Raw genomic sequence first — 13,428 nt, forward strand, 5'->3', positions numbered from 1 at the left:
GGTAAAATAACTTACCCCCCATACCTACACTCTTAACAATCAAGGGGCCAGAGCAATGCCATTGGGGAACCATTTTTGGTTCCAGAAAGACACATCCACAAGAAGGTTTCAGAAAGAACCTTTATTTATTTCTATGCGTAACCAGCTCAATACAATAAATAACCATGGATAAATGATTATGAAATACTCATGGCTCATGATTTTCAAAGGATTATTGCTGCATAGTGGAACACAGGCTAAGTTCGGGCTTTTATTCTGCTGATGTCCTGCAGCCTGTAATATACATTAAAAATTCCAGTTTTGTCCTACATATTACTAAGTTGTCAAAGCACAAACAACCAAATTCATATTCAGAGAAACTTTCCCAGAATGAAATGGTGCTTTGTCAAGCCATAGTTTTACAAGGAACCATACAACCCAGTAAAGAACCATAAAATTCCATTAAAGAACCAGCATATTCAGGAGTGTAAGGTAAAGATTGTCCTACTCTTAAAACATTCAAACCTTTCCCCCCAAATTACCCCAAATTTTAACAAAGGAAATTCATCTCTTTTTAACTTTGTCTGATGTGTGTTCACAAACCTTGATCTTAAGGTGACGTATTAGAACTACTTTATAACCGGCTAAGCAAACTAGCCTTTGTTCTTACTTTTTACAGTAATATTTTCCAATAAATAATGCTGACTACTCAAGTAGATAGATAGATAGATAGATAGATAGATAGATAGATAGATAGATAGATAGATAGATAGATAGATAGAAAGGCACTATATGATAGATAGATAGATAGATAGATAGATAGATAGATAGATAGATAGATAGATAGGAAAGGCACTATATGATAGATATATAGATAGATAGATAGATAGATAGATAGATAGATAGATAGATAGATAGATAGGAAAGGCACTATATGATAGATAGATAGATAGATAGATAGATAGATAGATAGATAGATAGATAGATAGGATAGATAGATAGATAGATAGATAGATAGATAGATAGATAGACATTCTTCATGTGTCAATGTCTTGTTTAATAGGTTTAATTACCATAACAAATTCACCATGTGACGGTGTGTGTGTGAAGGGGGCGAGCAATGAACTGGCCTCCCGTTCAGGATAGATTCCTTCTTTTCACCCTTTGCTTCCAGATTAGGCCTTTGCTCTTCAGTACTCCGAATTAAGCAGGTTTAAAAATGTTGTGGTCTTTGTTTTTTATAAGCCTTTTGTGAATTGCACTATGTGGAATTAAAATAAAAATATCTTGCTTTATTACCCCACGGCGCAGATCTCTTTTTGACGCAGTAGACGCGGGACTTGGCAGTGTTACTGTAAACCAGCTATTAACCACAGCGAGTAACTTAAAGGAGCGCAGCGAAGATAAAAGAGAGGGAGATCGTACGGAAATGCACACTAATCTCGGTTTTATCGTTTCCGTCTAAATAAACTAATAAAAACAGGAAGTTTCCAGGAACAAATTTGATATTCTTCAGAAACAAAGATTTAAAAGGACGTGCAGCAATTTTTTTTTTTTTGTGTCTATCACCAGGCAAAAAAATGACCAAAGAAAGCTTTTCCATTCTGCACCATGGAGCCGATGAATACAGTAGAAATAATTCGAGAGAAAAAGGCAGTCGCGCTGATGGTAATGGTGAGAGTGAACGTTTTCTATATATTCATTTAAATCTCTTGCTGACTAGAAGGCAAAATTAACTTTTAACAGATCCCCTCTCCAAGTGAAAATGTTTGAGTTTCTCCTGTCGATGACATGATGGCAGTTGTTCAATGATCAGCTCGTCCTAATTTCTCATTAGGAACACATCTTTATAGCCTCAAGCTCATTTAACTCAGTCGGTTAAACCGCCAATATGCCAAATACAGAAAAAATCGATCTTTTTAAAGAATCCATAAGCGTTAAAATAATGAACCAATTTAACTGTGTGCATAAAACTTTTCTTGCAGGGTAATTGGAAGCTGTAGAAGCAGCATGTACTTCAAACCAATTCTAAAGTCTCCACTCATAAAATGTATAAACCCGCTTTGTTCAGGACAAACTGCTCTTGAGTTTTTGTCTTTACTCTTAGGAGTCAAATGTTCTTCACAGCGATGCCACAGTGGGATGATTTTTGTGTTCCCAAAAGAACCTCCCACCTGAAAGTTCCAGAAAGAGCTCTTTTTATAGATCCGTACGTTTCATAAATATAATATACATTCGTGAAATAGCACTGGGCTCCTAATTGTATAAAGACTCTCGCTAGCTGCATACAATGACACAAGCTATAGCTTTAACCTACAGAAGCCATTCGTTCAGGTTTTCTTGCTCTGTTAGTAATCCGCTAGGCAGCCTACTATACAATTAAGATTTCCTAGAATTAAAAGGTGAATTGTCATGCATGGGACTATGAGTAACCATACAACCCTGTAAAGTGTCACTGCAGAAAAATTATTTTCTGAGTTCTCCCTGGAATCGTCGTAAGCGAAATGAAAGCCTGAATGGGACGCCAATCTATGGAGGAAAAAAAAATAATTTACGATTTTAGACCAAAATATAATTATACATTAATGAAGTAAGATCCAAGGTAGTAATTCAAAAGGAGATTCGCATGCAGAACAGTGCGTATATTGTAATTATATATGAAAAATATAAATAAAAAAGGTAAAAAGGCAGAAGTTGGGAAAAATAAATTTGACATTTTACTTTATGAGTATAATTCAGTTGCTAAAGAGATTCATTGCTGTGCAATGTAAACAGATTTAATTTTAACTAATGAAAATAGTTATAATATCATTCACTATAAATATAATTTTATATATTATATTATATATACATATTAAGACGTTACGCTCCCCATTTAACATTTAAACTACGTAAACTAACTATTGAAAATACATTTTGATAATTTAAGTAAATGAATATTAAAAATGAGGTGTAAGGTGGAATGACGTCCCATCCACAGTTCTGCCTTTCGCCCAGTGCTGTTGGGTTAGGCAAAGGCATCGTGCGATTGTGAATTGGATCAGGCGGCTAAGTAGGTATAATAAAACCTAAAGCGCTGTATCGGCAAAAAAATAGATCGGAATACTCAGCCTATTAGGGTTTCAAAAACATTAGAGATGTGCCAAGAATCGATGAAAAAAACATCTTTTGAAACCAAAACAAAAACTCAGGATACTAGAAAAATAAATATACAGTTAGATAAATGTCGAGAAAAGTTAAGTAGGTATAATAAAACCTGTAGCGCTGTATCGGCAGCAAAAAATATAGGAATACATTTTATTAGGGTTTCAAAAAACATTAGAGGGCCGCGATTAAAACTTTTATGAAAACTCAGGTTGCAAATACTTAAAGGTTGAGAAACGCTGATTTAGATAGATAGATAGATAGATAGATAGATAGATAGATAGATAGATAGATAGGAAAGGCACTATATAATAGATAGATAGATAGATAGATAGATAGATAGATAGATAGATAGATAGATAGATATGAAAGGCGCTATATATAGAGATAGATAGATAGATAGATAGATAGATAGATAGATAGATAGATAGATAGATAGATAATATAAATCTTTTAGTGGATGAATATTTGGACAACTCATATTGCCGTATCGTAATGATGCTGTATTGAACCACTTAATGTCAATTGCAGTGCACAAGGTGATTCTCGCGTGCACTTTTAAAAATAAATGTGTCAGACTGGTTCTACAGAACAGTGCCATAGTGGAACCATTTTTGGTTCCCAAAAAAAGCATCCGCATGAAGATTCCAGAAACACCCTTTATTTATTTAACAGGCTCAACACAGCATAATGGTGACAAATGGGTGAAATACCAGTAAGTCACGGTTTTAAAAAGACCCTCACTGTTTACAATAACACAAGCTAGCAGGTTTTCTAAATCTGTTACTGTCCTGTTAGCCTATATTAATTAGAGATTTCATTTTTTTCAACATATTAGACATATTTCAAAGCACTAAGAACCATCTTCATATGCAAAAAAAAAAAAAAACCCAAAACGTCAGAATGAAACGGTTCTTAGTCAAGTAATATTTCTATGAGGAACAAACCCGGTAATGAACCTTAAAGTGTCATTAAAGAACCAGTGTTTGTAAGAGTTGAGGGTGATCCTCAGGTCCAAGTGTTATTGCACTGAACGACGGAATGGGATGAAGATTTATTTTAGAGTAATAACAGCTCATGTAACGGTTTGACATTTAGCGTCTGAGCAGTCAGTTGAGCGACTGTTCGCTTGGCAACGGAGGCAAACCGGTAATTAACGACTTGCTGCTATTCCACCACATTTGAAAGGACAGAGCACAATAAAAAAAAATTTTTTTTTCAAGCTAGTGAAAAATACTTGGAGATGTTAGTCAAATCAAAATTTCGCCGTGAAGCGTACTGAGGAGTTATTTTAAATATTATTCACTTCGGGGCTCATGAAAAGGCGTAAAGTTCTCATATCAGCACAATTTACTGTAAAACGTCATCTTGAAAATGTTGACTCAGGAATGCAATACTGTATTGGTGTCTTGACGCTTTATGTTAAGTAGCGCTGCCGCAGATCTCAAATCAAGCGTCGCGTAATTGATGGAAGCACCATTATCGGGAAATCCAATCTCGACTAACTGGAAATAAAATAAAAACTGGATAAAAGGAGAGTAATATCTATGTCACTTTCGTTTGTCACTCTTTCTAGTTTCGCTGATAATACAGAAAAGGTGTTGAAATAACCCGTTTCCAAGTTCTTGGTCACTTGCCACCAATGTGTGCACGGCATATTCAAATAACTAAAAAAAAAACAAAAAAAAAAAAAAACACCTTGCAACATGTTGGAAAATAATCGCGAAGTATTCCCATCCGCAGACCGAACCAAAATGACCATAAAATCGGTACAATCCACATTGTGAGAAATGTGATATCAGACTTCGAGGACAACTGCAAAGATTCAACCTCACTTGTAATGAATACAGCATGGAAGAAACGCGCACAATCTTTCATCGCGCTCTTTACTAACAGAACCAATACTGCGGAATAAATGAAAGTCAGATGTATAAGGCGATCTTTATTTTTTCACTACGCAGCAGAACCATTTAAGTTCAAGTTTAATCGCACGGGAACATAAAACTGCAAAGTATAATAACATTTTTATTCGCATGGTTTCTCGGAACAGTTGACAAAAATGCAACACCAACAGGTACATACAGTCCATACACACACAGGCACGTAAGTGTGCATAGCTTGTAACAACATATCAGTCTTTAAAATAAAGGTGCCAGAGGGGTTCTTTAAAGCGGTGCCACAGGGGAACTATTCTTTGTTCACAAAAGGACCATTCACATCAAGATTCCACAAGGAAACTGTCTTTATAAATATACGTTTATCGAAAACAGGTTCTACAAGTATATGGTAATAGATCTGTGAAATAGGATGGGTTCGTGATTTTAAAAGAACTATGGGTGCAAAAATGATACAAATTAGTCAAAGTACGTGTTTTCTTCATCTATAAGTCGCCTAATAATACAATAAGGTTTTCTGTATTGTTCACATACTGTATATTAACAACCTTTTGAAAGCCCAAGAACCAGTTTCTTATAAGAACCTTTCATAAAATGAAAAGGAAGTTTACTTATTTAGATCTGCGCAATGCCTGTAGAGACCTACACCCCACAAAGCTGGGTAAAACTCTTAGGACAGAGCCACCCGGTTTTGGCGTTGCTCATCGAAACTGACCACATTTAGTCAAAAGTGTTTTGCTGGAAAAAAAATGCGGCGGTGGTTGCTATTCCGCATTGATCTGCAGGTTTAGAGATTCTAGTCGTGTTGCTGCTGTTGTTTTTCCGGTTTTCCGTAGTGACAATTTGCACCACCTGATCAAAGCACCGTGCAGTCCCTCCATTAAAGGTTTGAAGGCTAAAGGTCCACATGACCATCCTTGTCAAATTCTTCCATGTGAAGCCTGAAAACCATGAGGGTTGATTGAGGTCATTTATGTTAGGTAGAATGCCTAGTGGGGTGCTGGGTGGTCTCCTGGCATCTGAACCCCTGCAGATTTTTTTTTTTTTTTTATCTCCCACCATCTGAAGTTTTTTCTGTCCTCCCTGGCCATCGGAGCTTACTCTTATTCAATGTTAATTAGTATTGCCTAATTTTATTTCTGTATTTTTACTTTTTTCTCTTTCTTTATCCTGTAAAGCACTTTGTGCTCCATCATTTGTATGAAAATGGGCCATTGAAATAAATATTGTTGTTGTAAAGGAAGGAGCATATCTTGCCATTGGTTTCTTGGGTGCACAAAAGCCCAACCTTTTTGGTTGACAATTGGTGCAAAGTTCTATCCATCAATGTTACTTATCTTTGAGTTAAGGTCCTTTGTTCAAACTTTGGAGCCCAGCTGTGCTTCTAAGACCTGTCCCTGAATGTTATTTGGTCTGTGACGGATGATATTATCAGAGAAGGTTCAGGGCCTACCTGATAAAGAGGGGGCCCCATCATGGACACTGAGACTTGTAGATGGAATTAAGTATGTCTGGCCCAGGATTTTAAGTCAGGGCTTACAGTCAAACATATGAAAAAGTTTGGGAGCCCCTCTTAATTCTCTGGACTTTTGTTTCTCATTGGCTGAGCTTTCAAAGTAGCAACTTCCTTGTAATAGATGACATGCCTTATGGAAACAGCAGGATTTCAGCTGTGGTTCAGACTGTACCACCTTTCATTCCTTATATGCCATGTTTATGGTATACAGGGCATTGGCTCCCTTCAAATCTTTAATGGAAATAAAATTCAGAAACTGAACGGTTAAAGTGATTCTTTTAATAAGAAATTGCCCATAAAAATAGACAAACACTGCGGTGGGTTGGCGCCCTGCCCAGGATTGGCTCCAGCAGACCCCCGTGACCCTGTATTTGTATTCAGCGGGTTAGGAAATGGATGGATGGAAATAGACAAAAAGCCATGTCACCATATGCAGAAGGGTAAATTATTAGTTATGTTACGGTTCTATCTATTTTCAAAATCATGTGTTGCTTTCAAACTGTATACTGTGTTCACAAAACATGTTTTTCTGCCAGTTGCAGGTAACAAACCACCATTCAGTTCAAATAGACGCTGTTGGTTTTTGACCATCTTTGTCCTTCTGCTCTTCATAGTTTCTCTAGCACTTCTCATCATTTCTTTCCAAAACAGTAAGTATTAAAAAATGGTATACAATGTTTTTGTTATGAAACAGAAAAATGAGAAAATTTACCAGTTGAGCTGTTTTACTGTGTGATTTGTGAGTGATGCAAAGTAGATACACAAAGACAACACGTGTCCTAGGACAGCTTCATTCTAACCCTTTTCTTAACCAGTTTTCACTGCTTAATTAACTCCTTCTCCCTTCATTTTAATAGCCCTGTTTTTAAGGATTCAGTCCTCTGAGTTGATTCGTTTCTTCATTAAATGGAAGCCAAACAGAAATGAGACGTGAAACGAGCCAACGGATGAGCAGCACTTCAAACTCCAGCCAATTTCACTCCAACCAGTTTCTTACTGAGAAGCCAATTCTTGCTGTTAATTAAAGCCGTTATTGAATATCATGACTTGTTTCTGCTCTCATTCTGACGCAGCAGACTGTTGATTTTCTGTTTTTTCTAAGACCATCGTCAAGATGTTCTGGTGACCTGAGCAGTCCAACATGACCGAGACCTTCACCTTTCTTTATTTTCAGGTGAGCTGGTGTTGTGGTGGCTCGTTTTATGTCTCATTATTGTTTGGCTGCTCATTAAGAAAAAAGAAACCACTAAGGCAGGGGTGTCCAACTCCAGTCCTGGAGGGCCGCAGTGGCTGCAGGTTTTCATTCTAACCCTTTTCTTAATTAGTGACCTGTTTTTACTGCTAATTAACATCTTTTGAACTCATTTTATTTGACTTGCTCTTGAAGACTCAGACCCCTTAATTGTTTCTTTTTCCTTAATTAGCAGCCAAACAATAATGAGATACAAAATGAGCCAAAACAACTGGTGTCCATCATACAATATCTGCAAATAAAGAAAGGAATGCTGATCTGCTCCTAGAAAAGAGAAAATCCACAATTTCAGAAATGTCTGCTATTGCACAAGGAGAGCAGCAACAAGCCACGGAATTAAAGAACGAGTTTAATTAACGACAAGACTCAGAGCCTCATTGAGCAGCCAGTTGGAATGAAATTGGTTGGAGTTTGAGGCTCTCACTTAATTGGCCTTCTGTTGGCCACTCACTTCACATTTCACTTCTGTTTGGGTGCCATTTAAGGAAAGAAATGAAGCAATTCAGAGGAACAATGAAGAAATTCAGGGAAACATTTCTTAAAAACCAATTTCATTAAAATTAATTCAAAAGAAGTTAATTAGCAGCAAAAACAGATCACTAATTAAGAAGATGGTTAGAATGAAAACCGCCCTCCAGGACCAGAGTTGGACACCCCTGCCCTAGGAGGAAGTGTGGGTCCATATTGTAAGTGAATGGGTTTGTACAGTTTAAGATTTTCATTCTTTTTCTTAAAGAAATCATTCCTTCTAGTTTTTAGAATGAAAAGAGAACAAAAGAGACTGAATGAAAAAGTAATAAAGTACAACCTTCTGGGTAAGTCTTTTTTTGACACAAGCTAATTTTTAAGTTTTCATTTTTTTTTTTATTTTACGCTCTTGGCAGAGTGTGGGCTCGGTGCTCTTGCACAAGTTTACATTTATAAAACGATGACAGGAATAAGTTAAACAATGCCACACTGGCATACATACAATTTAGGTTCCATTCATGGTCTCTGGCTGCAAGGGAGACACGCTGGATATGACTGCTGTCACACAGATGTAGGATGGCATGGGCATGTAGAGACAACACAGAACAACGTAGACCTGCAGATAGTGGGTTGCAGTTTTTTTCTCGGGCAGTCAAGTTAAAGAAAAGGTTCTGCAACTCTATGACTTTCTTTGTGTCTTTAGTGAAGAAACTTCAGGACGCCATTGAAAAAGACAGAGGAAATGTCTACGGCAAGCTGAGTGACTTTGAGTCTAACAGTAAGTGTCCGCACGTGTTTCTATAAGTGCATGTAGCTTTGAAAGTTCCCAAACACATGTGTGCTGCCATTATGGAGAGTCTTACTGCCCCTTGCCGTTGAATAACTAGTTAATACCTATGATGAAACTGAGGCTGGGATGAATTAGTCATCATTAAGATTTAATTATTAATTCTATTAATTACACTGGTCAACAAGCATTTTGCTACTGGGATTCTTTTACCTCAGGCAGCACGGTGGTGCATTGCTGCCTCACAGTAACCTTGGGTTCACTTCCCAGGTCCTCCCTGCGTGGAGTTTGCATGTTCTCCCCGTGTCTGCGTGGGTTTCCTCCCACAGTCCAAAGACATGCAGGTTAGGTGCATTGGCGATCCTAAATTGTCCTTAGGAAGTGGTTTGGTGCCCTGCCCGTGATTTGTTCCTTCCTTTGCGCCCTGGGATTGGCTCCAGCAGACCCCCGTGACCCTGTATTCGGATTCAGCGGGTTAGAAAACGGATGGATGGATGGATGTTCCAGGTTTGGACTTCTAGGTTGACTAGACAGTAAAAGTGATGCACTTCAGAATTTAAGAAATAAGTTTGGTCTCGAGAAAAGTGAAGCCAAAATTAAGGAAGGTGTTTTTGTTGATCCTGAATTCCGTGAACTGATGCTTGACGATGAGTTCAAAAGGAAACTGAACCCCACTGAACCAGCACCCTCATTCATGCGGATTGTCCATAATTTTCTTGGCAGTCACAGAGCAGAGAATAATGCTGAGCTTGTGGAGAACCTGCTGGAAACGTATCAGCTTATGGCAGCCAGAATGTCACTGAAGATGCATCTCGACTTCTTTCCACCAAATCTAAGTGATGTCAGAGATGATCATGGGGAAAGATTCCATCAAGATATAAAGGTGATGGAAAACCGATATCGACGAAAATTTACTCTGAGCATGATGAGTGACTACTGTTGGTTCTTGCAAGGAGATGGTGCGGTCCAGGTGACAAAAGCAATTGGCTCAAAAATTTTTGAGCATGCAGACCTCACTTTTATATTGAGGTAAATTGACATACACCTGTTTTAAAGTATCTCTGGTATCATCTTCTGGTTTGTTTTCAGAATAAAAACATCAAAACAATTTTGGTGGGACAGAGTTCAAACTCCAGATATTGTGCTGAAATATTATATTGATATTCAAAAGTGTCAAAACAGCAGTGGTGTGCATCTCAAAAATCTGATGTGCTAGCTAAATTCTGATTTCATGTATGAAATCAGTGTAAAAAAACTTAATAAAGAGCTGCTCTCACCAAGCATTAATCACTGTCTTTCCTAAACAAAATAAGGACTTATTACAATGTGCATCGTACAGACCAATTTCACTTCTGAATAATGATGTTAAGATACTCTCCAAAGTCCTAGCTAGAAGGACGGAGAAATTGCTACCTTCAGTAATATCACAAGATCAAACTGGATTTATTAAAGGCCGACACTTATCTTCCAATCTTCGACACCTGTTTAATTTAATATACTCACCAGCAAAGTCAAACACCCCGGAGATATTATCATCGTCGGACTCAGAAAAGCATTTGACATGATTGAATGGAACTATCTTTTCACTACATTAGAGAAATTTGGGTTTGGCCTGAACATTTGTGCATGGATCAAATTACAGTATACCAATCCAGAAGCTTCAGTTGGTATTAACAACATTTGTTCAGACTACTTTAAACTAGAACATGGTACCAGACAAGGATGCCCCCTGTCACCACTGCTATTTGCAGTCTCCATGGAACCACTGGCAGTTCACTGTTGAAATGCTTATCAGATAAAGGGGATGATCAGAGAAGGACTTGAACAGAAAATTTCTCCATATGCAGATGATATGGTACTGTATATATCAGACCCACAAAATGCAGTGCCTGCAGTCTTAACAGCACTTACAGAATTTCAAAAGACGTCTGGTCTCAGAATTAACATGAATTAAAGTGTGCTCTTTCCAGTGAATTCTCGAGCATACAATATTAGATTGGACACCTTCCCTTTTATCATTGCAGATCAGTTTTAATATCTAGGGGTAAATATCACAAGTAAACACAAAGCTCATTATCAACAAAATTTTGCCGTCTGTATGGAAAAAAATTAAGCAAGACTTGCATAGATGGTCAACCCTTCATCTCACTCTAGCTGGAAGAATTAACATTGTTAAGATGAATATCCTTCCTAAGCTTCTCTTTTTATTTCAAAACATTCCAATATACAGTACATCAATATGTTATTTTTTAAGCAATTAGATTCAACCATAACCTCATTTATTTGGAACATCCACGTATCCAAAGAGCGACCCTACAAAAGCCTAAGGCAGAAGGTGGCATGGCTCTACCCAACTTTCAGTTTTATTACTGGGCAGCAAACATACAAGCTATAAAAACCTGGACACAAATACAAAGTAGATGAACATACACAGGCTTGGTCAGCAATAGAAAATAAAATCCTGCAGTACTTCTTTCCTGTGGAGGTGGAGTGGTGGCTCTGAGGCTAGAGACCTGCACTGGCAATCGGAAGGTTGCCGGTTCAAATCCTGTAAATGCCAATAGGGACTCTGCTCTGTTGGGCCCTTGAGCAACGCCCTTAACCTGCAATTGCTGAGCGCTGTGAGAAGAGTGCTATATAAATGCAAAGAATTATTATTATTATTCTTAATATTCCCTGCTTTGTGCCCCAAAAAATGCAAGGTATCGCCAATATACTAATAACCCAATTGTGCTTCACTCACTCAGAATATGGAACCAACGTAGAAAGAATTTTAAGATGGAGAATCTTTTATCTGTGGCACCTCTGCACAAGAACCACCTCTTTCAACCCTCGCAAATATATGCAGTTTTTAATATCTGGAAAACATTTGGGATTAAATTGCTTAGAGATCTTTATATAGACAACCTTTGCATTCCAAATGTAACTTTCCAGCAACACATTTCTTTCAGTTTCTTCAAATTAGAAACTTTGTTAAACAGAACCTGCCGGGTTTCCCTCATTTCATACCTTCCTCTATGCTGGAAAAAATATTGCTCAGTTTGGAGGACTCAGACAGCATTTCTGCAATATATAAAATTATTTTATAGTGCTTCCCTTTCAAAGATCCAAGAGGACACTGGGGAAAAGATCTCTTAATCAATATATCAGAAAAGGAGTGGAAAGGGAATTCACTCGAGCTCCATATGCTCAAAGCATACAATTATTCAACTTAAATTATCTATCGAGCACATCTGACTCGCTTAAAACTCTCCAAAATGTTTCCAGGGTTGAGATTCAACCTGCGAACGCTACAATCAAGCTCCTGCCTCACTGGGCCACATGTTCTGGGCCTGCACCAAATTAACATCATTCTGGACAAACATTTTTAAGTGCCTTTCAGGCAGCCTTGGAGTCCCAATCCCTCCTAATCCACTAACAGCTGTGTTTGGTGGGCTCACACATGGCCTTAAAGTGGAGAAGGACAAACAAACCGACTGCCTTCACTACACTATTGGCATGCAGACTTATTTTGCTAAACTGGAAGAACCCCAACTCTCCTCTTTTAAGTCAGTGGGTAACTGATGTTATATACTGTTTGAAGTTGGAAAAAATCAAATTCTCAGTTAGAGGATCTGGGCAGAACCTTTCAAAACCTGGCAAGATCTCATCAATAATATTTTAGAAAAAGCTTTTAAAGCACAGAGGAAATAATTCTCTTCGCGTTTCTTTTTTTTTTTTTTTTTTTATCTGCCTATTAAACTCATCAATTTATGTATTTTGACCAACTTTAAGTTTTACTCCATTGGCAATGCTCACTTTCTCAAGGGTGAAGGTTGGGTTGATTTGTTATCAATCCTATGTTTTGTTAAAATGGATCTGTCTATATGGAATGATGACAATAAAGTCAATAAAATTCAAAAAAAGAGCTGCTCTGAAATTCCCAGTAGCAAACAAAAAATATTTTTTTGTAGACCAGTGTTAAAGAATGTCCCACCTACAATTATTCATGAGCCAAACTCTGGCAGTTACTAGTCCTTGCTTGGTCATAACAGGTGTGACAGATTAGGGCTTTCTCGCTCCCTTGAACCCTCAGACCACTTGTCAGACACCAGGTAAAAGTCCAATAATAAGATTTATTATAGTAATAATGTGCACGGGCGGCACGGTGGCGCAGTGGTAGCGCTGCTGCCTCGCAGTTAGGAGACCTGGGTTCACTTCCTCCCTGCGTGGAGTTTGCATGTTCTCCCCGTGTCTGTGTGGGTTTCCTCCGGGTGCTCCGGTTTCCTCCCACAATCCAAAAACATGCAGGTTAGGTGGATTGGTGATTCTAAATTGGCCCTAGTGTGTGCTTGGTGTGTTTGTGTGTGTCCTGCGGTGGGTTGGCACCCTGCCCAGGATTGGTTCC

At 38.0% G+C, this 13,428-nt stretch overlaps 1 protein-coding gene across 2 annotated transcripts in view; it reads left to right on the forward strand.

Annotated features, from left to right (window-relative positions):
• Positions 1–1,409: 1,409 nt before the first annotated feature.
• Positions 1,410–13,428, forward strand: part of LOC120540000 (C-type lectin domain family 4 member A-like) — a 32,812-nt gene continuing 20,793 nt past the window's right edge. Inside the window, exons 1-4 of one of the 2 annotated variants that reach the window (XM_039770429.1) lie at positions 1,410–1,653; positions 7,071–7,184; positions 8,539–8,601; positions 8,958–9,032. In XM_039770429.1, the coding sequence (XP_039626363.1) occupies positions 1,560–1,653; positions 7,071–7,184; positions 8,539–8,601; positions 8,958–9,032 (346 nt within the window). In that variant the 5' untranslated portion in view covers positions 1,410–1,559. The remainder of the gene's footprint in view (positions 1,654–7,070; positions 7,185–8,538; positions 8,602–8,957; positions 9,033–13,428) is intronic. The other variant, XM_039770430.1, reaches the window with a different exon arrangement.

The sequence above is a fragment of the Polypterus senegalus genome, chromosome 12 (genome assembly GCF_016835505.1).
Source record: "Polypterus senegalus isolate Bchr_013 chromosome 12, ASM1683550v1, whole genome shotgun sequence".
NCBI classification, from domain to species: domain Eukaryota; kingdom Metazoa; phylum Chordata; class Cladistia; order Polypteriformes; family Polypteridae; genus Polypterus; species Polypterus senegalus.